Genomic DNA, 27,319 nt, shown 5'->3' on the forward strand with positions numbered 1-27,319 from the left:
CCTCCCTGCATTCGCAGATCGCCAGCCTGCCGTTCGCCTAGGGCCTCCAGCAGTCTGGAGCTCCTCCCCCTGCTCCCCCCTCCCCTGCTGCCGAGCGCGCTGCTCCGCAGCACTCTGTTCTGAGCGGCACGGTAAGGGGGCCAGGGGGTCGGAGAAGGGGCACAGAGGTTCTGGAGGGGGCAGTCAAGAGACAGGGAGCAGGGTTGGATGGGTCGGGAGTTCGGGGGGGGGCTGTCTGGGGGTTGGGGGTGTAAGGTTTTGGGCAGTCAGGGTACAGGTAGGGGGTAGGGTCCTAGGGGGGCAGTTAGGGTGGGGGGGTCTCAGGAGGGGGCAGTTAGGGGACAAGGAACAGGGAGTCTTAGGTAGGGGGTGGGGTTCTGGAGGGCAGTTAGGAGCAGGGGTCCCAGGAGGGGGTAGTCAGGGGACAGGGAGCAGAGGGGTTTAGATGGGTCAGGAGTTCGGGGGGGGGGGCTGTCAGGGGGTGGGGAATGGTTGGATGGAGCGTGGGAGTCCCTGGTGTTTGTCTAGGGGTTGGGGCAGTCAGGGGACAGGTAGGGTCCTAGGGGGCCAGTTAGGATGGGGGGGAGGGTCTCAGGAGGGGGTAGTCAGGGGACAAGGAGTGGGGGGGGAGGGTTGTGGGTTCTGAGGGGGGCGGGAAGTGGGAGGGAGTGGAAGGGGCAGGGGCGGGGCTAGGGCAGGACTGGGGCGGGGCTCCTCCCGTCCTCTTTTTTGATTGTTGAAATATGGTAACCCTACACTAACTGCCTTAAAATTAAAAAAAAAAAAAAAAAAAAAAAGGGCAGGAAATTCAGCATTGTTTTTCTTATGCTTATTGTAATGTTGCTTTTTTGAGATCAGTTGTCCTTGTTTTGCATTTTTAATAGTAGTATAACACTAAAATGAATTGCATTCATATTGCAGGGCACTACCACTGACATTATAATTATTATGAATGCAAGTTGATGGGACAACTTCTGCTGGAAAACATCTTCCCCTCTATTGGTGCTATAAGAAGCATAGGTGCTTAGTACTTGTTAAACTATCAGTTGCAACTGTCCCCCAGTAAAGGAATCCAAACAGCTCCACTGACAATGTAGCAAAGTTTCTGTCCTGGAAGGAGATGGTTGCTATTGAATCATAGCATTTTATTTATTGTATGTCATCATTATGCCAATGAAAACATTGAGATGCTTAGTTTTTCAGTATCGTTGTACTAAATGTTTTACAGCACAATTAGAAAGATGTGGTCCCTGCCCCCAAAGAGTTTACAATTTTATTTTAGATGTAACCTATCAATCAAGGCAGTGGAGTGAAAGGTTGACAATGGTTTTAAGACATTTATATTTTTGAAGACTCAACGTATTGTTTTGTTTTTGTTTGTAATAGTGGAGAGGTATGTGAATAAAGAATTGAAAAGTATTCTTTCAAGCATTCCATACAAAGACTATAAAAATATGCAGTACCTTGTTCCATTGTTCACTCAATACATCAGCTGTATAGACTTGCAAGATTCTTGTTGGAACTGCAAGGGATCCACAATAAATCATTCAATCCAAGTAGAGGGGAAACCTGCCCTGAAAGAGGGCTCAACCAGAATATAAATCCAGAACCCCTTTTATTCTGTGTGTGTTATATTCGATAATAAGACCGTGTCTCTGTCTAGAGATCAGGATGATCTGAAAAGTAAATTCAAAGCCTGAGGCTGCAAGCACCATAAATAAAATGATTCCATAGAGCTTCGGTCTCTGTTGTAGAGTGGTGCTGTTTTCACAAGAACCACTAATTGCAGCTTAGTTATCATAGTAAGGGCAGACTTTACCTCTACCATATCTGTTTAGAAACTAATATAGTTAAAGCAGTACAAGCCCTTTGTCTTTTTATGTGCAACAGAAATAAACTGTGCCGATATTAATTCCTTTGTACTGGCGATGCTGCATCCATGTGCTTTAACTATATCTGTTTCTAAACTGATGTAGTTAGAGGTACAAAAACTGCGTGTAGATCAGCTGTAACATGCAATGTGGGTCATCAGAAGGGGGATTGAATGCTTAATCAAAAGGCTCCAGGTATGATGAGTCACTGCATCTCATAAGGTAAATACTTCACAGTCATTGAGAACACCCTGGTACTTGTTCTTAAAAAATATATACAATGATATTTTAATTTTCTTTTGGTAGAATATTAATAAGCAAGCTCTTAATATGGGTGTCAATTGTTTAAATTTCATTCACATCTACCCAGATTGGTTGATTGGCTGACTTAGTTGGAAAGGAGCAGCACTCTATATATGTGGCTCTTTAGTGTAAAAGAAGAGGCTATGAAATTTTGAAGTAAACATGACTGGGTAGTAACTTAATTTTAGCTTTTAAATGCCCATGCAGTCTACAATATGCACAATGCCAGGAGTCCCAGTGGAATACATGGGAATATACTTGTGAGAGTTTTTGATGTGTTGCATTGACAGCAGCTTATTAGAGGAAACGTTAGCTAAAACTTGTTAGTAGTGCAGGTGCATACAGTAGCCTAGGAGAACCTTTTGGAAGGACATAGTAGAAATATAATAAATATTTTGCTGAAGTCCAGGAACCATGCCTGCCAAGTAGGGATGGTTGTCATGTGTGGGGGTAGAGTCTAGGCTTAGTAAAATATTAGTACAGAGTTGTCTCTGGCTCCACTGTGACTTGACTTCTGTTTGCCATTTCCCTCCTTCCTGTTGGTTTAAAAATGAACTAATAAACAAACATTTTTTTCCTTTCTGTTTTATTAACAGACTAGAGACGACTTCCTGGGTCAAGTGGACGTGCCACTTAATCATCTACCGGTAAGAGATGTTTATATGCTCATACGTAATGGATCTCAAATTGAATAAGAGCCAACAATGTGGTGCTGTTGTGAAAAAGGCTAATATCATTCTGGGGTGTACTCACAGGAGTGTCGTGTGTGAGACATGCGCGGTTATTATTCCGTTCTACTTGGCATTGGCGAGGCCTCACGTGAAGTACTGTTTTGGATGCCACGTTTTAAGAAAGTTTTGGACAAATTGGAGTCCAGAGGAGAGCCAGGCTTAGAAAGCCTGATCTATAAGGAAAGGTTAAATATACTGGGCATGTTTAGTCTTGAGAAAAGAAGACTGGGTGGAGGGAGCTGATAAATCTTCAAATATGTTAAGGGCTGTTGTGATCAATTGTTCTCTATGTCCACTGAAGGTAGGACAAGAAGCAGTGGGCTTAATCTGCAGCCAGGGAAATTTAAGTTAGATATTAGGAAAAAGCTTTCTAAGTATAAGCCTGGGAGGATGGACTAGATCAGGGGTCGGCAACCTTTCAGAAATGGTGTGCCGAGTCTTCATTTATTCACTCTAACGTAAGGTTTCGCGTGCCAATAATACATTTTAACGTTTTGAGAAGGTCTCTTTCTATAAGTCTATAATATATAACTAAACTATTGTTGTATGTAAAGTAAATAAGGTTTTTAAAATGTTTAAGAAGCTTCATTTAAAATTAAATTAAAATGCAGAGCCTCCCGGAACAGTGGCCAGGACCCGGGCAGTGTGAGTGCCACTGAAAATCAGCTCGCGTGCCGCCTTTGGCACGCGTGCCATAGGTTGCCTACCCCTGGTCTAGATAAACTTTTGATGTCCCTTCCAGCGCTACATTTCTATGATTCTGTACTCTGCCTTGTCAATGCCTTGTGTGAGAAACTTTTACATAAATGTTATACAGACTTTTCTCTCTACCAAAGGTGTAATCCCATCTCTTTACAGCCGCCATTGCTACAGCAGCAACATTAGTAACTATCAGGAGAGTGTGAGGCACCACAAACTAAGGAAAAGCTCAGTGGCCCCACAAGTCACAGCAGCTTGGAGACGTTTTCCTCCTTGGGAGTGTTGGGCCTGGAGACAGGGCAGCTAGAGACTCTGCAGGCTGTCATCCATTTCTGTTGCTTCTTCCTTAGATCTACCTCGACTATTCTGTGTCAAATGGTGACTGAAATGCTAGCCCACAGTCTGGTCATTTCTCAATTAACTACTGTAATGTCCTTATAATCGTCTTCTGGCCTCTTTTCACACTGCCGCCCCCGCTTTGGGAACAATTTTCTTTCCTGTGAGCCAAGCAAACTCAGTCTCCTCCAAACCTTTCCTTAAAAATCACTGTTTTTACTTTGCTTTCTGTTGCTGACCTGACCTAACCCAACTCCACCACTCCTAGGCTTGTGTTTAATCCTATAAATGTGTGCGTTGTCTGTCTAAGATCATACACCATTTGGGGCCTGGAAAATGCCTAGCATGTTTTGAGCACTACTTCAGTCCTAGTAAGAGCAGTAGCCATAGGCTGCGGTATGAGTACAGGGCTGTGTTAAGGGGGGGTTAAAATGGTTCCAGTGCAACCATATAAAGGGATCCTTTTTTTTTTTAATTTTTTAAACTTCACTCTTTTCTTCCATTGTGGGGCTCCAGGCTTCTCCATTTCATGCCCCAAATTCAGGGGCCGCATTTAATGCTTCATTGATATCTACATCAAAATAGGGGAGGGCCTTTCTGGAGATGAGGTTGCAGTGAGATGCACTGGCATTGGGGCAGCGGGATTTGGGCGCATTGTGAAATTCAGTAGGATTGGGATTCTCTCAGATATGTGAAGGTCTGTCTGTGGATAGGGAGCTGGGGGTGCAGTGAAATTCACTGGGACTGGGAGCTTTGAGGATTTGGGAGAGGGGGTTCTGTGGGGACACGGGCCTGGTGGTGCAGTCAGATTCAGAGGGGTTGGCATCGCTGTGGCTGGGGGTGCAGTGGGATTTGATGGGGTGTGGAGTCTCTCTGGGGGTGGGGGTACAGTGACAGGGGGAAGTTGAGGAAGGGGCTCTCAGTCCTTGGGGTCTGTGCTGGGGCTTTTTCTGCCCTCCTATTCCTGCTCCTGCCTGCCCCACCCCGTTCCCTCTCTTCTGGCCTCAGCTCAGAGCCTGTCCCTATAAGATGCTGGGGGGCCAGTATGGGAGGATCCATGCCCCCTCCGGCATCTCCTGGCCCCTCCCCAAGTTCTAGGCTGCACCATCCCTGCCCAGAGCTGCTAACTCTGCTCCGCTTCCCCACAGATGCAGGCATTTCCCACTCCCTGTTTGCTGATGGGTGGGCCAATGAGTGGGCAGTACCTATCCATGGCAGGGTGGAGTGGAGTCAGGGTAGCTGTATGAGGCAGCAGCTCTGGAAGAAGCTCTTTGCAGGCCTCAGTGACCCTTCTCAAGGTTCAGAAAATGTTGGGCGGTCTTCTACCCCCATCCCCAGTTCAAGCACAGGTTATAGCTCCAAGTTTCACAGAGATATTAGCTAGATCTTTCACCAGGTACCATAGTCAGTCCAAACCTAGCATTTAATTTGTGAAGAGCTTGATGGGTGAATTCTTATGGTCAACTATGATTTCTGACATGAATAGCTGCAAACACAAGAGTGGTGCTCACATGCTGCAGCAGGCCCGTGAAAAAGATCAGAAAAGTTTGAGTCTACAACGTTGCGTGAAATGTGCAACGTTCAACCGTGTTCCAGATGAAAAATCTGCAGATGATTCTGCTGCTTTCGCTTCTGAGCCTTCCTTAGCCAGTGAGGATGTTGATTTGGGTTTATCATGTTTGTTGAGTGCCAGAGTATCTGATTCTAGACACAGAAAGTTGCCCGCTAGTTGCTAGTGCAACTTATGGATGTGGACAATGAACGTGGTTTGATTATTGAAAGCATGGGGCAGAATTTTCACTTTGACAAGACAGATCCAGCTATTTGGCTCCAAGTGATGGATTCTGTTAGCCTGTTTTTGGTAGACAACTGTCCCATTGTTAATTTAGAACAAGACTTTTTGCCTAATGAATGCAAAAGAAAGCAAGTATTAAAATCGTGGTTCTTTATCAAATGCCTAATGGGAAATTACACCAGTGATCTTGGTTCATGTACAGTTAGTCTTGCCACTTCGTTCTGTTTTGCTTCTTTGCTTTTCCAGCCATCATCTTCCTTTTATAAAACTGCATTCACAAACTTTTTCCACTTTAGTGTACAAATTTGCCAACACAAATGTTCAAAGGAATGCATGGAGGCAATCACTCGCTGGATGGAATTTGCAGAACAATTGTAAAAGGTTCTCACAATTGAAAAGGGTATACAGACCTGCTATCAAGTGCAGAAGAACATGTGGTGCCATCATCTTTTGCTGTACTTAGGATTGAGCGATGAGAAATTAAACGGTCCTCATAGTGCTAACTTTTGGAGTTTATTTGAAATGCTTGCAAAGTATGATAGTATGTTGCGAGATCATGTGGAAGCTACTGAAACCAGTACTGCAAAGGTGAGGTACTTATCACACCAAATTCAAAATAAATTTATAGGTAGGATCGCACGAAAGATATGGCAGACTATTTTTTATGAGTTTAGGATAGCTAAATACTTCTCTGTTATGTTTGTTTGCACTCCAAATCTCTTCTGAATGAAACAAATATATCAGGTGTTAAGGTATGTTGAGGTTCTGAAAAACGCAGTGAAGGTTGTTGAGAGCTTTGTAGATACTCTTCCCTGTTCTGGTGTGGATATTAGAGAAGCTGGGGGAAAAAAGGGTTTAGTTATGGCTGATTGCAAGGGCCACACCTGTGACACAGAGCTAATGTGGCTGCAGCATACAACAGCGTTGAAAATCAAATTCAGCAGGTAAATCAGCATGTCTTTTGTCCCATGTGCTGCCCATTCACTGAAACTGTGGGGGAAGCTGCTTCAATGATTGTTCCTCAAGTTGGAATTGTTCAAAGATCGTATACCTTGTTTTCCGATTCTACTAGTCATTGAGATATGTTGAAAAAGCATATTAGCATGAAAAATGGCAAGATGGTCAGCAAAGGCAGAGGGAATCCAACCACTAAAAAATCAAGTTGAGGGTGTTTTTGATGCTTTTAGACACGATCATGGCTTCACAAAATCTTACACTAGAATTTAAGTTGGAAGCTGATAGCTTGCAAACCAGAGCTTTCAATTGTTGTTTTGGAAGAGATACAATATACTATCTCATCAAAAATTAACATTATGAGCAACAAATTTGAGTCTGGATCTTGACATTCAAATGGCTTGCAGTTTACTTGGTGGCCTTCAAGATGCTTTGTCAGAATTATGGGCCTTTGGGTTCATTGCATCTAAGAAAGCTCCTGCTTCGCAGACTGAAATGTTAGGCATATCCATGCAGCCCAAAGAGAAATAACATCAAAAGAGAAAAATAATACCAGGTGAACTTGCAAAGGACAAAAGATCATCAGATCCTGAAAAAGTTTTCAAAACCCATCTTAGACACAATATTAACACAATTGGAGACTAGTATGCATACGTATGATGAAGTCAGAGAAAGGTTTGCTTTTTTGATGAGCAGGAAACTGAGGCTAGGTCTACACTACAGCGGGGGTCTGACCTAAGATACGCAACTTCAGCTACGTGAATACCGTAGCTGAAGTTGCGTATTTTAGGTCGGCTTACCTGGCTGTGAGGACGGGGGAAAGTCGACCGCTGCCGCCGACTCCGCTGCCGCCTCTTGCCGTGGTGGATTTCCGGAGTCGACGGCAGAGCGATCAGGGATCGATTTTATCGCGTCTTCACTAGACGCGGTAAGTCGATCCCCGATAGACCGATTGCTACCCGCCGGATCGGCGGGTAGTGAAGACAAGCCCTAAGTCTCAGCAGCGAAAACCTATAGAGGCACGCTTGAAACTTAGCAAGCATCTACCCAGAGGATTTAAAGTCTGAGAGTTTTGAAAACAAGATTGAGCTCTTTGCCAGTTTTTGCAAATTAATTTTTAAGGATGACTTAGAAACAAAGGTACCCATTGATCTCCTTAGCTACATACATGAAAGGTCTTTAGATGTGAGTTTCCCTAACATGGAAACAGCACTGCGTATATTTTGCTGTCTTCCTGTAACCATGGCTGCTAATGAAAGCAAACTAAAATTAATCAAGTCCTATCTAAGAATGTCCATGAGACAGGAAAGGTTAAGCGATTTGGCAGATCTATGGAGAACTAGGAAGCAAGGCAGATAAACTGGGATGAGCTAATAAATTAGATTGCTTCAGAGAAGGGTAGGAAGGTCCCTTTGTAAAAGTACTTAGTGCTGTGTGTGTCTTTTTGCTATTGGTGGTGAGGGGCAGATTTGAGTCTTCAAATCAGACCTGGAACACCCGGGTTACAGCACTGCATGAGAAGCTGCTGAACAGTAGCTGGAGGCTTTTTAAGAAGCCCACATTCATCTAGCTTGGGTTCTTTTGGGGTGACAGGTCCTTTGTGACTATTTTCTGTTACAAAAGAACTCCCCAGAAGCTAATAGTGAGTCTTCTACAGACATTACGTGCAGAAAGGAGTAAATAAGGCAATCAAGTTAATGAAAATTCTACTGTAAAATTTGTAATTTTTTTAATGATTGACCTTTGACTGTAGCAAATGTGACTAAAATAAATTCTTTTACTGTTTTGAATTATTGAAGGGAATTCCTATCCAAATAACACTGAAGTAATAATGCAAATTTAGTAATGATATTCAGTATCATTTAGTATGCAATATTACTGTTGTATGAGTCAACAATGTAATACTGTTGCAAAAAAGTGAACGTAATTCTGAAATGTATTAGTAGGAGTGTTGTGAGCAAGACACAATAAGTTATTCTTCCACTCTACTCAGCACTGACAAGGCCTCAGCTAGAATATTGTGTCCAGTTCTGGGTATCACACTTTGGGAAAGATGTGGACAAGTTGGAGAAAGTCAAGAGGAGAGAAGCAAAAATGATTAAAGGTCTAGAAAACATTAACTATGAGGAAAGATTGAAAAAATTGGGTTTGCACAGTCTGGAGAAGAGAAGACTGAGGGGGAGCATGATAACTGTCCTCAAGTATGGAAAAGTTTGTTGTAAAGAGGAGGGTGATAAATTGTTCTCCTTAACCCCTGAGGATAGGACAAGAAGCAGTTGGCTTAAATTGCAGCAAGGGAGATTTAGGTTAGACATTAGGAGAAACTTCCTAGCTGTAACGGTAGTTAAGCACTGGAACAAATTAATTACCTAGGGAGGTTGTAGAATTTCCATCATTGGAGGTTTTTAAGAGTATGTTAGACAAACACTTGTCAGGATAATACAGGATGGTCTAGATAATACTTAATCCTGCCTCAGTGCAGGGAACTGGACCAGATGACATATTGAGGTCCCTTGTAGTCCTACATTTCTATGATGCAATGATTCTATTTTAGAAATTGTGAATAATACGAAGTCTATGCTAGTTGTGCAATCTAAAACATTCTCAACCCTAACTCACACTCTCTCTCTCACACACACACACACACACACACACACACACACACACACACACACACACACACACACACACACACACACACAGTATTCAGCCACTCACTGGTGTGGGATGGAAGTCTTCCTTCTCAAGGAAACTGTAAATGCAAGTGGGGACTCTCTCACAGGAGCTTTCTAACTTGCTAAGCGTTGCCACAGACCTCTTTTTATCTTTGAGGTATGCTATGGCTGGACCCCTTTTGCCTTAGGTTTCCTGGAGGGCCAACCTACCAATCTTAGTAGCTTCCTTTGGAGCAATTACACCTCAAAAATGCTGGAGATACTGTGTTGGGTCATGAAGGAGGGATGCAGCAAGGGAAAATGTCAAATGGCTGAAATTTAAATTTCTGAAAAGTGGCTACCCACTACTAGCGCTATAGTGTTATAAGGCGTTTTGCTCAGGACCAGCCTAGAGAACTAGCAAAGTGGCAGGCCACAGAGTGCCCCACTTTCCTTATAAATTGTGCAACTCAGAGCTTGACTCAGTCTCCCAATCCAGCGATAGGACTGGGGGTGTAAAAAACTCATGGTCTTTTTGGTAGCTCGCGTCCTCTCTTGGTCAGGGCTCTGCACATTGAAGAAGCTATCTTTCTTTAATATGTGAGTTAAATATGTGTTTGTCGTGAAGCTGTTGTTGTCCTATTCACTATATAATACAGCTTTTAAATACATTTCTAAGCTACACTGTTTTGCATACAGTAAAAGTTTTGGAGTGGCAGGGGAATGGATTATTTAAATATTTACTTCATAGGTGGAGTCTTTCCAGTTGGATCAATATATGACTGCCTACTTATCACAATTTATTGGTCGCAAAAAATCCAGGTTTGTTTTTTTCCAGTAAATATTTATGTCCAAAACAAATTTTCTTTTCTTTTCTTTTCTTTTCTTTTCTTTTCTTTTCTTTTGCCTTTTTTATGCTCCTGATATTCTGCCACCTATTATTTCCCTATTTTAAATTGACTAAAAGTGAAAATGTAAACATTTGAGAGCCCAGGGCACAGAAAGCTTGGATCCCACCAAAAAAAAATTATTTTCTGCATAAATAAATGTTTATAAATAAATCCTTGCTCCATTTTTGGTAGAGCTTCTATCCATTAATGTTTGTAAATAAAGCAAAGTAACTCTGTATTTTATATCTTAAGATATGTTTGACTGATATAGTAATGTTTAATTTCTTGGTTGCAATCCTAACATTATTTGAACATACTTTTGGATTTAATAAATACTATATACCTTATCCTTGTATTAACTTACATCGTATATGAGGGTATAGTTTTCAGTTAGTTTATACTTTAATGTATGAACATAGTATTGCATGGAAGTGACAAATATTTACATGACAATAGAAATAATAGTATTATATGGGATCCCTTATATATGGACAAATCAGAACTAATTCCTATGCTATGTATTATAGGAATGGGGTCCAATATCTATTTTTAATATTCATATTTAGCGGGAGAGGGATGTGTGTATTTCATGTTGAGATATTGCACATATTCATTCCGAGCTCATCATTTTTTAAAGGTGAGGTCTGCTTGAGTCATAACACTGTTATTGGCTGCTTGTATATTAAGTAGTTGGAAGAGTATAGTGTAAGTTGTAAAGTTGCTGGACGATCATGTATTCTGATAAGAAAAATGATAGCACTTTTAGACCCAACAGCACATGTACTGTAATGTGTGGGCGAAGGTTGTCCTTTATACATGTGTATGGCAATCTACAATTTAGATGTGAGAAACCCCACTACTATAATATGTAGTGTAATGTCATACAAGATGTTATAGAGCACATATGGTGTGAACAATCACATGCTATTTTTACATTTGTTTTTAGTAGCGTGCCTTAGCCAAAATTAAAATGAAAAATAAAGAGCAAGAGCTGACATAGAGGCACATATTGTGTAAGTTAGTTGAAAAGGCATTAGCTGCTCCCAGTTCTGTCTCCACAATCAGTAAGATGTCTCAACACCGAGTTCCCCTGTGCATGACTAAGATTCTGGACTCTGTAATTGTGAGTTATCCACATGCCTCGTAATAAGGTAACAGTAGTATTTTGATGCTAAAGGAACCAAATAGAAAGCTACTTTGACAGATGAAATGATTATCAATTTTTTTTCTCATTCTTTCTTTTATTACTGAAAAGCATCATAGTAAAGTTTCAGAGTTCTTTGATTAAGTTTTCATCCTGTCTGTTCTGTTGACTTGTTTGACAAGTCTCTGGACTTTTCTGTACTTCAGCTTTGCCATCTGCAAGATGGAGCTAATAAAGCAGAGTTCAGGACTTATTGTATACGCTCTGTACAGCACTCAGAATGGTAAAACATTATAGAAGTAAGGAGTGATAAATCTCATCTCTATACATATTTTAGGATCCTGTCCACTTATTAACTCTATCTTCTTTTAAAAGAATGAAATGCGTCTCTTATAGGAATTCAGTGGAAACGGAATGCAGGAAAGGAGGACTTTTCAGCTGAAAAAACTGCATGGTACTTTAATTATAAACCCTGAAGGAATTAGTGTGGAGTTTTTTAAATCTTTGAATATTGATCAGTGACTTTTCGCTTTTCACTTTTTTTGCAAACACAACACAAAAGACCTTGAATTTACAGTAATTTGAAAAGGAGGATGGCTAGTGATGGGAATCAGTGCTCCTGGGTCCACTTTCCAGCCTTATGGTTCTATAATGACCATGGACAAATCAGTTGAGCCCACGTTTTCAGAAGTGTTCATTAATGTGGAGTGCCCAGTTGGAGATACCTGTAATGCTCCCTAGTTCTCCAGTGGGAAGGGAGGCCGCTCTGCCTCATTCTGTTCGGGTTCAATCCTCAGGCTCGGGTCGCATCGGGGGGCGAGCCATAAACGGTCTAGAGCTCTGGGCCTGTCTGACAGAGGCAAACAGACAACAGTCTGGGGCTCTTGCCCCTCTGCGGGCAGCGCCCGGCATAGTTTCTAGCTCGTAGCCCCTCAATAGGGTTGACAACACTTAACAGTCTAGGGCCCTAGCCCTCGGGCTGGGCTGGTGGTAGGCTGTAGCCTAAGCCTCCCAGCCCAGGCAGCCAGCAAATACACCGAGTCAATAAGATCTAGCCCTTTGGGCAGAGCAGAGCAGGGGGCAGGCTTTAGCCTGGGCTTGTGGGCTCAGGCAGCCAGTAAACAAATGCAGTCAATTAGCTCTGGCCCTTTGGCAGGCAGAGACGGCTCCAGCTTTTTTGCCGCCCCAAGCGGCGAAAAAAAAAAAAAAAAGCCGCGATCCGCGGCACTTCGGCGGCAGTTCTACCCCGCCGCTTCATTCTTCGGTGGGAATTCAGCGGCCGGTCCTTCCCTCTGGGAGGGACTGAGGGACCCGCCGCCAAAGACCCGGACGTGCCGCCCCTTCCCATTGGCCACCTCAAGCACCTGCTTCCTGCGCTGGTGCCTGGAGCCGGCCCTGTTGGCAGGGCAGAGCAGGCTTTAGCCTAAGCTTGGAGCTCAGGCAGCCAACAAATGCACACAGTCTTGGGGTTCAGGTAAGGGGGAGCGCCCAAACAGTCTAAGGGCCCTGGAAGGGGTTTGCGCACTGGCAAACAGTCTAGGATGCTAGCAGGGGGGTTCACGGAGCACAGGCCTCCTGGCCTAAGGTGGAGAGTTGGCCACCCCAGGGTTGGGGTGGCAGGGGGACGCAGGCCTGCCCTGCTTCACCGTGTCCCAGCCCAAGGCCCTAACAGTGGCAGAGTGGTCTGCCACTGGGTCGGCAGGGATCCAGCTGCAACACGCTGACTGAGACGCGGTCAGCCCTGTGGCCGGCCAGTCGTCGGCTGCCCCTGGGCTACTGCCTACCTCCCCGGGGTTTGGTACCTCTAGCCTCCACAGGTTCTTGGGCTCCTCGGAGTATACTGCCACTGGCAATCCCAGCAACTCCTCGTCTGCATTAGTCTCCTCTGGGGGCAGGGCACGGCAGGGGGCAGATTCTGTTCCTGGGTGCCACAGCAAGGCAGAGGCGTGTCTCCTCCGCTGGCTTCGGCCCAGCTGAGCTTCAGAGGCTTCCTTTTATACTTCCTGCCCTGCCCTGGTGCTTCCGGCAAGGGGGCGGGGTGGGTTTGGCTCTGCCCACCAAGGGGAGTATAGTGCTCCCTTGTTCTCCGGTCCAGAGGGAGGCCACTCTGCCTCACTACAATACCCTTCTGATTTTCAGAGATCCTGAGGACTTGGAGCTTTTATGGTCTTATGAACAGCACCTCCTGGAAATCAGATTTGTGTGAGCAGACAACTAGTGTACAATTCCAGAATTGACAACCCCAAGTGTACAAAAATCTTGAATTGGGCCCCAAAAATTCATGAGTTTTAAAAAAACAACTAATTTTTGGTTCTCATTTGACTTCTGGTTTTTGAGTCTTAAGGTTCATGTTCCCAAGCTTTTCCACCACCTTAAAGGCTAGAATGGGGGTGGGGTGGGGAGGGTGTTAAGTGAAAGATGAGATTCTCATGTAAGCAAAAGACTCCAAGAGCTACGGCTTTAAGAAAACCACCAAATATCATGACACTCATGATAAAATTAGGAGAATTGGTAACATTGCGCATCAGAAAATCTAACCTCTGTGCCTGATGTTACTTAGCTGCCTTGTGAATTTGTTGGGAGACTTAGATGTCTTTGTGATGTGATGTGAAATCCTGAAATGAAAGTTAATTTTATAGCTGAATAGTGTTTTATTAAACTTCAAATGAGTAAGAAATATTATTCATATATTCATGCAGCTCCTTCTGGCTGAAATCAGAGCACAATGCACTGTAATTTTCAAACATTACTGTTAGGTGGCTGGAGCAAGTTACAGTGACTTGTTTTAGTCTGCTTGTTTTTCTTCCTCTCTTCACTGATTTGTAAATATTTCAATAGTGTAAAGTAATTCCTCACTTAAAGTCGTCCCGGTTAACATTGTTTCGTTGTTACATTGTTGATCAATTAGGGAACATGCTCGTTTAAAGTTGTGCAATGCTCCCTTCTAACGTCGTTTGGCAGCCACCTGCTTTGTCCACTGCTTGCAGGAAGAGCAGCCTGTTGCAGCTAGCTGGTGGGGGCTTGGAACCAGGGTGGACCGGCAGCCCCCCTATCAGCTCCCCACTCCCATAAGTTCCCTGTGCAGCAGCTGCCCAGCAGGCTATCAATTGCCCGCAGTTCAGCTGTCCCTCCCCCCACTGCCATGTGCTGCTCCTGCCCTCTGCCTTGGAGCTGCTCCCCGAGACTCCTGTTTGCTGTGCGGGAGGGGGGCTAATGTCAGGGTGTCCCCCTTCCCCCTGCACCCCTCTTACCCCATCTTCCATAGAGCAGGGGGGACACACGACAGGGCTCAGGATGGAGGGAGCTTGCTGGCAGCAGCTGTGGTCTCAGCAAGCTGATCTAATTAACAAGGCAGTGTACTTAATAGTAGGGTCAGCGTACCTAAAGGGGAAATGCGCATCTCTCTCTCTCTCTCTCTCTCTCACACACACACACACACACACACACACACACACACACACACACACACACACACACACACACACACACACACACACACACACACGGTGTGTATCTCTGCAATGCTGTCTCCCCTCCCTCCATTGTTGCTGCCTTGTAGAGTGTAAAAGTTAACCCTTGAGGGTTCAGCCAATAGCTAGTTCATCATTTAGCAGTAAGGCATTCCCTGGGAAATATCCCACCCTCTGACTCCTCCACCTCAACCAAGCTTCACAATCATCATCACTGTGTGCCAGTATTAATTTTTTGTTTAAAACGTATAGTTAGTGTGTGTGTGTGTGTGTGTGTGTGTGTGTGTGTGTGTGTGTGTGTGTGTGTGTGTGTGTGTGTGTAACCTAACCCCCTCATTTACATTCATTCTTATGGGGAAATTGGATTTGCTTAACATCGTTTCGCTTAAAGTCTCATTTTTCAGGAACATAACTACAACGTAAAGTGAGGAGTTACTGTACATAAACAATTGCTGGTCCAACTTACTGTTGGTGTTTATAGCGACATCTAGTGGACCTATTATTCAATAATATGCAACACCTATAAATATCACCTCTTACTGCTAGACAAGCGCTTCCTTTGACTTTAATTTATTCAAACATGTTTTTCAAGTGTTTTTAGTAAACCCTTATAACAAATGTAGTGTGTATTTGTGTATTCTTGAGAGTCAGCACTTCAATTTTATTTTTTTCTATGACTTTAGACAGAAGACCCAACCATGGAACGGCCATACACATTTAAGGATTTCCTTCTCAGACCAAGAAGGTGAGGGGTTTTGTATCCAACGAAAATTCTGTTTAACTTAATAAAGAAATACTTTATTTTTAAAAGAATACTGCCTAATTAATCTCCTTTGTTAATATTGTCTTGTTCTTTAGCCACAAATCTCGGGTAAAGGGTTTCTTGAGACTGAAAATGGCCTATATGCCAAAAAACGGAGGACAAGAGGAAGAAACTACTGAACAAAGGGAGGAATCTGAGGTAAGAAATTTCACTTATTTCCCTTACTATTTCCCCCCAGTCCCATATTATAACCATGTTGAAGTTTTTGGGCTCATTAAAGATCAGGTATAAACTCAACACAATGCCTTCCTGTAGTACATGGAGGAAGAGTAAATGATGATTTTCGAAGAAATGGACTAGAGGAAATTACTGTTGTGTACTGGGTTATTTAGCCTCATCTGCCTTTGTCATGAGTCATTTCAAGTCAAGGCCCTTATTGTACATTTTGCTGTCATCAGAAAAATAATGCATTTAAGACTCCTTCCTCCAAAGAACCTACTTAATTATAAGATTTTATCTTGATTAGACAAATGAAGTCTGTCTCAGCTTATTATATTTGTGTCTTTTTGAACCTGGCAGTTTTTCTTCCTTTAGTGCCCAGCAAGATGCACTAGCTGGCACCCCCTACCCTACCCTCTTATCCCCCCCTCACCTATACCCCTCAAAAAACCTTCCTGCACTGAATTTTTGTTAAGTGCTATGTTTGTTTATTTTTGCCAGGTCTGTTTTTATGCTAACCCATTTAATTAAGTTTTTGCTTTATTTTCCACCCAAAAGGAACTTTTTTCCACAGCCATATTTTCATGATGAAAGCAAGCGTGGTTTTGTTTGTTGTATCATTTTACTGTTAACCTTTCTATTACAAATAATTTTTAAATGAACTTACTATGTTCTCTTTGATTTTTATTCTTTTTCATTCTTTCCTTCACTCCTCTTGCCTTTCCTTTTTAAGAATGTGTATCTTTACCTCTCTTTGCTAGACTGTTTGTTCCCTTGGTCTAATTTTGAAGTCTTCTTTTTTTTTTTTTTTTTTTTTAATATTAGTTACTTTCATAAATAATTTTAAAAGGATTAATAAATGATTAATAGATGCCATATACGTATGTACAGACATACGTCCTACATCTCATGCATGGTTAAAGGATCTCAGTAGAAGGTGTTATAAAAGTCATCCATAAGCAACCTATTGACCAGTGGACTCAATAACAATTGATTAAAACATTTACTACTTTATTATCCCTTTATAAACTATTTCTTCAAGGAACTCTAATATAAAGTGTGGCCAATTTTAAGTACCACTACTTCTCTTCATCTTTCTACTTCCTTGTTCCTCTCATTTTTCCTGGTGCAATATGTTCTCACTCTCCTTCCCATTACTTCCTCCTTGCTCTTATTTCCTCTTTACTTCCACACACTCATTCCATCTTACTCCGTCACTGTGTTGTCTATCCACCATTCTCATTCTCTCTCACTTTTCCACTCTTTTCTTCTATTGTATCCTCTTACCCCTTTCCCCATTGCACTTGTCTTCCTTTTCTGGAGTCTGGGCATCATTGTATTGTCTCAGTGAACATCTCTGCCCAATGTGAAGCTGCATTCAAAAAAGCTAACTATATGTTAGGATGCATAAGAAATGGGATGGGGAATAACACTTGAAACATTAGAATGTCTTTATACCTTTATATTAAATCAATGGTATGGCCTTACCTAGAATACTGTGTACAGTACTAGTCACTCAGTCTCAAAAGGATAATGCAGAACTGGAGAGGGTTCAGAGAAGAGCTACAAAAATGATCAAAAGGCTGGAAAAACTCCCATATGAAAAGAGAGTGAAAAAGGATTGGGAATGTTAACCTTAGAAAGGAGATGAAAAAGAGTGGACAGGATAAAAGTATATAAAATAATGAGTAATCTAGAAAGGATAGATTAGGAACTTCTGTTCTCTCTCTCTTCCCGATCTCAGAGTACAGGAACAATGGGCATTAAATTGAGTTAAAAGGTGGAAAATTAAAAACCGGTAAAAGAAAATACTTTTTCACACAACACGTGACTAATCAGTGGAACTCATTGCCATAGGAACTCATTGAGGCTAAGAATTTAACAAGATTCAAAAAGGGACTGGACATTATATAGCTATCAAGACTATCCAGCATTATAATCAATGGCAACAAATATTTTGGACGGAATATTAGACCTTGTGCTTCAGGATGAGACCTATGCTGCAGGATAGATTATTCCTCATCTGATTACTGCAGGGTTCTTCCTCTGAAGCATCTGGTTCTGGCCATTGTTGGGGACAGGACACTGAACTGAATGGACTATGGGTTTGATCCAATATGGTGATTCCTATGTTCCTCTTTATCTGACAGTTTTACACTCTTCCTGCATACGTGCTCTCTCTCTTCCCCTCTTACATATATGTGTTCTGTCTCCGCTTCAGGGAAAGTTCTGACTCCCTGTGTACAGTGTAGCAATGTAGCTGGGGGTAGCACGGGTGATGGCTTGGGCTAGCTGCACAGGTTTGTACCCAGGTAGTCTGGGCAGGTGTGTACTCATGTGGCTAGCCCGAGCGGCTACCTGCCCTACCCCCCCAGTTACACTGCTATTTTTAGCATGCTAGCTCAAACATACCCTCAGGGCAGGTCTACACTTAAAAAGCGGCAGTGGCACAGCTTCAGTGAAGATGCTACAACACCGCCGGGAGAGCTTCTTCCATGGGCTTAGTTAATCCACCTCCACAAGAGGCAATAGCTATGTCGACAAGAGAAGCTCTCCCATTGACATAGCGCTGTCTACACAGGGGGGTTAGGTCGGTATAACTGCATCGCTCAGAGGTGTAGATTTTTTACACCCCTGAGCAACATAGTTCTACTGATGTAAGTTTGTAGTGTAGATCCGGCCTTAGTGTCATCTGTCCCTCCACCCCGTAGTGAGACCGTAATAATAAACAACCTTCCTGAGTGACATAAATTAACGCCGGCATAAGCTTCTGCCACTTGCGGAGATGGGGGTTTTTTTTTATGCCGATGGGAGAGCTCTCTTCACCACATCTGCATCACTGAGTGTCTTCACCACATCTGCATCACTGCCTAGCTGTACGTATAGACATGGCCTAAGCATAAGCATAAGCTTTCGTGGGTAAAAACCTCACTTCTTCAGATGCATATCCAGTATGCATCTGAAGAAGTGAGGTTTTTACCCACGAAAGCTTATGCCCAAATAAATCTGTTAGTCTTTAAGGTGCCACCAGACTCCTTGTTGTTTCAGTGGTTGTTGTAGTTGTTGTGGGAAATCTATGAGGGAGTTTAAGCCATCTGTCCAGAGGATGGAAATATGATCTATGTATCTCAGGTATATCATGGTTTTGTGGTGCACTTCTCCAGAAATTCTTCAAGGTAGCCCATGAAGAGTTTGGCATATTGGTGAGCCATCCTAGTGCCCATGGCTTTTCCCATGGTTTGAATAAAGTATTTGTTGTTGAATTTAAAATTATGGGTGAGGATTAAATGGATGAGTTTGGTGATGTGTTTGGGGTGGATATCTGAGGGTTGTCCATTGTCTAGTAAATATTTGAGGCAGGCAGCTATGCCATCATTGTGAGGGGAAGTTGGTGTATAGGGAAGTGACATCTGTGATGGTAAAGATGATGTTCTGAGGCAGGTTGTTAATGTCGTGGAGTTTGTGGAGGAAGTCATTTGTGTCCTGGAGGAAGCTGACTCTCTGTGTGGTTGGTGGTTGGAGGATGGTTTCTGTGAATCCCGATATTTCTTTGGTGGGGATGCTGTGGCCAGATATGATGGGTTTGCCTGGTTCCCTTGTTTGTGTATCTTGGGAAGCACATAGAAGGTTCCTGGGGGATGAGTTTGCAGAGTTTCTCTTTGAGTTGTTTGGGGCAAGATTTGATGATATCCTTAAGTTCCAGGGTAAATTGTGGTGTGGGGTCTTTGAGTTCTTTATAGTAAATGGTGTCGGAAAGTAATCGGTTGGCCTTGTTAATGTAGTCATCACGGTTGAGGACTACAATGGTGCCCCCTTTGTCTGCTGGTTTGTTCACTATCTCGTGGCTAGATTTCAGGGACTGTATGGCTGTCCTCAGCAGTGGAGAGATTATGGTGGATGTTATGTTTAAGAATTTCAAAGTCAGTTTTTTTCATGAAGCTATCAAGGTTATGATCAAGAGTATGGTTTCATCTGCTTTGTGGTGTCCAGTCAGATCTCCACCCTCCTAAGCATCTGCCCAGCCTAGCAAGAGGGACATGTAGTGATGATTATGATAATGTTTGTTTTGGTAATAAGTTAATCTCCCTCTTACTTCTGATGTAGGTACTGATGCTCTATACCTTTGCAAACACACCAGCTCTTGCAAGTGTTTCTGAAATTCTACCTTATTCAATTACAGTAGTTCTATTATGATTTTTTTTTCATCCCCTCTTGAATACTTTTCCTCTTCTGCAGATTACTCAGTGGTTAAAAACCTTCAGAAAAATCTATCCAAGTATTTTATATTTGGCATAAACACGATAGAATGCATTAGATAAGTCTCCCTTTAGAAGGATTACTTTGAATCAACTGTCTTCATGCATTTTTCATTGTTACTTTCTTGGCAGGACTGACTGTGCAGAGTGTAAAAATTCAGTCACACCAGTTGCCTTGCAGTAAATTTATATAACATTCTCAACTCTTGTCTTGTTAGTCTTAATTTCAATTAGATCTCACAGTGGATGTTAGTTAAAGCCCAACTGTTGTTTTACTTTACCATGAGTCTGCAGTTGTCATATATCCATATTGTGACAATAATCTCTGTTTTACTAAAAAGTAAAATTTTTGGCGGTATCTCATCCTAAAATATTTGTTTCTCTCTCTCTCTCGCTAAGGGGGAGGGGAGAAAGACCTCTAAAGCATATCTGCATTTCCTGGAAATTAACATAACACCTGTTTTTAAAAAAATAACTTTTTTTCAAAAAAATTATAGGAGTGAAATATTTATTGATGAATTTACAATTATTGTATTGAAGCTGTCACTATAAAATCTAAAATATGTCTCAAAATATTACATAAGGCAAAATGATTAAATTGAATAATTATTTACCTACACAGGAATTTGAAGACACACCTCAAATAATATGTTTCTAATAGCAGTGGTAACTGTGTGTTTAATGAATTATTTACAAGGTTAAGTACATTTTATTTATAAAACAAGTTTGATAGATGGATCCCTCAGTCACTTTTCAATGTGTAAAAAACAGCACTATTTTACTCAAAGTCTCTGCTCCCTGTGCCTGTTTTGTATTCAGAGTCATTCTAGGCTAGATCTACAAAGGGACTTACACGTTGCAATGCTCAGTGTTGCAACATCTAACTTTTAGGTGCCTTGCCATCCAGTGGAATTCACAGCCCTGAGTTAAGCACCTAGGCGCTCTAAACATGCATGTGAAGCGTTTGGGATTCACACAAGCCAACATGCTGAGCAGGGAGCCAACTTAGCTGGCCAGTTGAAAATTCCAAGGAGAGGGTATGTCCTCAATCCTTTAAAGGGACTTATCTCTGCTTAAATTCCCCCCCCCCCCCCCCCCCCGCATGGTGAGGAGAAGAGATTTAAAATTGGGTCTCCCTTCTCTCAGATGGGTGCCCTAACCACTGGACTTCAGAATCATTCTCATTCTTTCTGGCCCAATTCACATTTAATTATTTATACACAGTGGAACAGCTTCAACAAGAGAGACTGAGAGAGCTCCACATCAGAATATCCCATCGTTCAGTGCTTAAGGGAGGAAGTAGGAAATCCAAGTTCAAATCCCTTGTCCCTCTCAGGCCATTTCCCACTCCCACTCCCCAGGCCATTTTGTGTGAGTTTAGGCATGCTCAGAGCATGCCTACCAGATCAGGTCTTGCAGGCAAGATAAGCCAAAGAATGCCTAGTTTGAGGATCCTGCTGTGGCTTACGCATGAGATGGGCACTTGGGCGCCTAGACAGAGGCAGCTGCATGGAGCTTCATTGGCAGAAACTTAGGCACCTGGGAGACTTTAATGCTGGAAACTCAGACACCTGAGGATTTTAGGCACCTACAGAGCAGGGGCAGCTGAGTGCAGCTTTGAGGATCTCCGTGACTGTGAAAAGTTGGACTTAGATGTCTGAAGTGGCAGTTAGGTACCTGAGTCCTTTTGTGGATCTAGCCCCATCTGCTTAGTTAAAATATGCTTTTATATCTCTTTACTTTGTGAGCTGGATCTCCTTCTGGCTCACGCAAGGTCCTGATATTACAGGACTCTGAACGTGAACCCTGAGAAGGTGAGCATCATCAACTCCGGTGGAAGTCAATGGGAGTGGAATGCTCTTATGCCTCACTTAAGCAAAGTGCTTAAGCGCAAGCATAACTTTGCACATGTGCAACTGGGGGGGGGGGAAGTTGCAGATTAGGAGTAAGAGGAGGTTTTTAGATTCAAATGGGGGTAGAATTTGGTGTACAGAATCTTGTACTGAGGATGAAGCATAATCTAGAAAGAACCCATATTGACAGCTGGTGACACAAGTACAGGGCTCTTTGCTAGAAGATCTGATTCTAGGATGGAGTCCTAAGAAAAGTAATTTACTAGGGTGTCGGGAAAAGGACAAAGCATACAATATATTTTTTTAATAAATTTTAACTTCCCATCTTCTCCTCTACTTGGACAATTCACGGGGCTAATTTCTGTTGAGAAGTGAGCTTACTATAACACAGTGACTGTTAGCATTATACAAAGTACTTGCTAACATTGAAGAGTTATTGAGAGAGTTTAAATACATTCTACGATCTGAAAAGCTTATACTGACTTTCTTTTGTTTGCCAAGATATGAGGTATGTTGTATATCAGTGGGACAGGTTCTGTGTCATTCCATTTGAATGTTATTCTTAATTTTAATTCTTAATCCATCACTTCAGAAACTTTTAAATATAAGAAAACATTATACCCCAAATCCACAGGAATTTAACTTATTTTGTTTAACTTCAATTTTATAATTCTTTTTTATTCCTAAGCGTGCATGGGAGGTGGTTGACTCCAATGACTCTGTATCTCATCATCAAGAGGAGTTACCACCTCCTCCACTGCCTCCTGGATGGGAAGAAAAAGTGGACAATTTGGGACGTACTTACTATGTCAACCATAACAACAGGACAACTCAGTGGCACCGACCAAGTTTAATGTAAGTATCAGAGCAGTTCAATAAATTGATGGAACATGCAAGATTATGAGTAAGGATGGTTATTCTTTCAAACAAGTATTATTATTATGAATTCACAATAGATATCCCAGGCAGTAGGCAGAACAAATCTTAAAACAAAAGACCTAAAGACTTTTATGAGGTATGTTCATACGTTGTTCTTTACAATAACAGATTAGTTGTAAATTTGATGTTAACTGAGATAAATATCGGGGAATATAATTTGGTCTGAGTGTGTGGGTTGTTTGTTTTTTCATAAACCACTCTAGTTAGTTGAGAATTAAAGGCTAAGGTCCTTCACTTGGAGATGAAATTGTACTCCTTTAAAAAGTGCTATTCTCTTTTTTTAAAAACTGTGTGGCAGTTAATGAAACAAACATCTAGACCATTTTACTATTTTAGACAAATCTGGAGTTAATCAAATTTTTTGAGAGACAATCTCCAAGCACATACAAAATCTTAAACACTTTAATAGGTATTCATTACCACAGGGACATGGGCTCAGGAAAAAAGGAGAGTTTTCTGTGTATAATAGTCCCAGTTTGAAACCAGGTGATTCCTTAAACACATAGGGCCCGATCCAGAATCCTCTGAAGTCAATGGATGTCTTTCCAGTGACTGCAGTGGATGCTGGATCAGACCCATAGAGACAGGTTCTACAAGGTGTTAAGTTTCAGAGTAGCAGCCGTGTTAGTCTGTATCCTCAAAAATAACAGGAGTACTTGTGGCACCTTAGAGACTAACAAATTTATTAGAGCATAAGCTTTCGTGGGCTACAACCCACTTCTTCGGATGCATATAGAGTGAAACATATATTGAGGAGATATATATACACACATACAGAGAGCATGAACAGGTGGGAGTTGTCTTACCAAGTCTGAGAGGCCAATTAAGTAAGAGAGGAGGGGGAAAAAAAAAAAAAACTTTTGAAGTGATAATCAAGATAGCCCAGTACAGACAGTTTGATAAGAAGCAAGTGTGAGAATACTTACAAGGGGAGATAGATTCAATGTTTGTAATGGCTCAGCCATTCCCACTGACCCAGGAACCTATCCTTGTAACAAAGCCCGATGCCAACTCTGTCCACATATCTATTCAAGTGACACCATCATAGGGCCTAATCACATCAGCTATACCATCAGGGGCTCGTTCACCTGCACATCTACCAATGTGATATATGCCATCATGTGCCAGCAATGCCCCTCTGCCATGTACATTGGCCAAACCGGACAGTCTCTACGCAAAAGAATTAATGGACACAAATCTGACATCAGGAACCATAATACTCAAAAACCAGTGGGAGAACACTTTAACCTGTCTGGCCATTCTTTGACAGACCTGCGGGTGGCTATCTTAAAACAGAAAAACTTCAAAAACAGACTCCAACGAGAGACTGCTGAGCTGGAATTGATATGCAAACTAGACACAATCAACTCAGGGCTAAATAGGGATTGGGAATGGCTGAGCCATTACAAACATTGAATCTATCTCCCCTTGTAAGTATTCTCACACTTGCTTCTTATCAAGCTGTCTGTACTGGGCTATCTTGATTATCACTTCAAAAGTTTTTTTTTTTTTTTTTTTTTTTTTCCCCTCCTCTCTTACTTAATTGGCCTCTCAGACTTGGTAAGACAACTCCCACCTGTTCATGCTCTCTGTATGTGTGTATATATATCTCCTCAATATATGTTTCACTCTATATGCAGCCGAAGAAGTGGGTTGTAGCCCACGAAAGCTTATGCTCTAATAAATTTGTTAGTCTCTAAGGTGCCACAAGTACTCCTGTTATTTTTGAGGATACAGACTAACACGGCTGCTACTCTGAAACCTGTCATTATGCAAGGCACTGCATTTAGCCGTATGGAGTGGAAATCCATCAACTTTATGAAAAAACTCGTACAGATACAGACAGACATCATCTTCCTTTCCAAATGCAAGCAGATGGACATCATACCAAAGGGACTAAAGGTAAAAAATCCATTACAATCTACATATCACACAGACTATGCTGAGAGACTGTGTCACACACTCTCAAAGAAACTGCGAAACCACCTGATCAGCATCCTATACAACAAACAGGGAAAGATTAAGAATGAGCTCTCAAAACTGGATACTCTCATAAGAAACCAACCTTCCACACAAACTTCCTCATGGATAGACTTTACAAAAACTAGACAAGCCATTTACAAGACAAACTTTGCCTCTCTACAAAGGAAAAAGGACACTAAACTATCTAAACTGCTACATGCCACAAGGAGCCACAACAGTAGTTCCCTTAACCCACCCAGCAATATTGTTAACCTTTCCAGCTATACTCTTAGCCCAGCAGAAGAGTCTGTCCTATCTCTGGGCCTCTCCTTTTGTCCCTCCAGACCCACGAACATGATACAGTTCTGCGGTGACCTAGAATCCTACTTTCGACGTCTCCGACTCAAAGAATATTTCCAACATACCTCTGAACAGCATACTAACCCACAGAATCCCCCCTACCAGCACTACAAACAAAAGGATTCTGCGTGGACTCCTCCGGACGGTCGAAACAACAGACTGGATTTCTACATAGATTGCTTCCGTCAACGTGCAAAGGCTGAAATTGTGGATAAGCAACATCACTTGCCCCATAACCTCAGCCATGCTGAACACAACGCCATCTACAGCCTCAGAAACAACCCTGACATCATTATCAAAAAGGCTGACAAAGGAGGTGCTGTCGTCATCATGAATAAATTGGAATATGACCAAGAGGCTGCTAGACAGCTCTCTAACACCACATTCTACAGGCCATTATCCTCTGATCCCACTGAGGATTACCTAAAGAAACTACACCATCTGCTAAAAAAACTCCCTGACAAAGCACAGGAACAAATCTGTACAGACACATGCCTAGAACCCCGACCAGGGACATTCTATTTGCTACCCAAGATCCATAAACCTGGAAATCCTGGACGCCCCATCATCTCAGGCATTGGCACCCTAACATCAGGCTTGTCTGGTTATGTGGACTCTCTCCTCAGACCCTACGCTACCAGCACTCCTAGCTATCTTCGAGATACTACTGACTTCCTGAGGAAACTAGAATCCATCGGTGATCTCCCAGAAAACACCATCCTGGCCACTATGGACGTAGAAGCCCTCTACACCAATATTCCACACACAGATGGACTACAAGCTATCAGGAACAGTATCCCCGATAATGTCACAGCTAACCTGGTGGCTGAACTCTGTGACTTTGTCCTCACCCACAACTATTTCACATTTGGGGACAATATATACCTTCAAGTCAGCGGCACTGCTATGGGTACCCGCATGGCCCCACAGTATGCCAACATTTTTATGGCTGACTTAGAACAACGCTTCCTTAGCTCTCGTCCCCTAACGCCCCTACTCTACTTGCGCTACATTGATGACATCTTCATCATCTGGACCCATGGAAAAGAAGCCCTTGAGGAATTCCACCATGATTTCAATAATTTCCATCCCACCATCAACCTCAGCCTAGATCAATCCACACAAGCGGTCCATTTCCTGGACACTACTGTTCTAATAAGCGACGGTCACTTAAATACCACCCTGTACCGGAAACCTACTGACCGCTACACTTACCTACATGCCTCCAGCTTCCATCCAGGACACACCACACGATCCATTGTCTACAGCCAAGCTCTAAGATATAACCGCATTTGCTCCAATCCCTCAGATAGAGACAAGCACCTACAAGATCTCTATCAAGCATTCTTAAAACTACAATACCCACCTGCTGAAGTGAAAAAACAGATTGACAGAGCCAGACGAGTACCCAGAAGTCACCTCCTACAAGACAGGGCCAACAAAGAAAATAACAGAACACCACTAGCTGTCACCTTCAGCCCCCAACTAAAACCTCTCCAGCGCATCATCAGAGATCTACAACCTATCCTGAAAGATGATCCTTTACTCTCACAGATCTTGGGAGACAGACCTGTCCTCGCTTACAGACAACCCCCTAACCTAAAGCAAATACTCACCAGCAACCACACATCACTGAACAAAAACACTGACCCAGGAACCTATCCTTGTAACAAAGCCCGATGCCAACTCTGTCCACATATCTATTCAAGTGACACCATCATAGGGCCTAATCACATCAGCTATACCATCAGGGGCTCGTTCACCTGCACATCTACCAATGTGATATATGCCATCATGTGCCAGCAATGCCCCTCTGCCATGTACATTGGCCAAACCGGACAGTCTCTACGCAAAAGAATTAATGGACACAAATCTGACATCAGGAACCATAATACTCAAAAACCAGTGGGAGAACACTTTAACCTGTCTGGCCATTCTTTGACAGACCTGCGGGTGGCTATCTTAAAACAGAAAAACTTCAAAAACAGACTCCAACGAGAGACTGCTGAGCTGGAATTGATATGCAAACTAGACACAATCAACTCAGGGCTAAATAGGGATTGGGAATGGCTGAGCCATTACAAACATTGAATCTATCTCCCCTTGTAAGTATTCTCACA

General features: G+C 42.5%; 1 protein-coding gene across 3 annotated transcripts in view; it reads left to right on the forward strand.

Moving 5' to 3' along the window:
• The first annotated feature begins 2,770 nt into the window (after window positions 1-2,770).
• The window catches only part of NEDD4L (NEDD4 like E3 ubiquitin protein ligase), a 107,077-nt gene continuing 82,528 nt past the window's right edge, over window positions 2,771-27,319 (forward strand). For all 3 annotated transcript variants that reach the window (XM_065406763.1, XM_065406765.1, XM_065406766.1), the window contains exons 1-4: window positions 2,771-2,821; window positions 15,531-15,592; window positions 15,706-15,808; window positions 22,627-22,793. In XM_065406763.1, the coding sequence (XP_065262835.1) occupies window positions 15,546-15,592; window positions 15,706-15,808; window positions 22,627-22,793 (317 nt within the window). In that variant the 5' untranslated portion in view covers window positions 2,771-2,821; window positions 15,531-15,545. The remainder of the gene's footprint in view (window positions 2,822-15,530; window positions 15,593-15,705; window positions 15,809-22,626; window positions 22,794-27,319) is intronic.

The sequence above is a fragment of the Emys orbicularis genome, chromosome 6 (genome assembly GCF_028017835.1).
Source record: "Emys orbicularis isolate rEmyOrb1 chromosome 6, rEmyOrb1.hap1, whole genome shotgun sequence".
NCBI classification, from domain to species: domain Eukaryota; kingdom Metazoa; phylum Chordata; order Testudines; family Emydidae; genus Emys; species Emys orbicularis.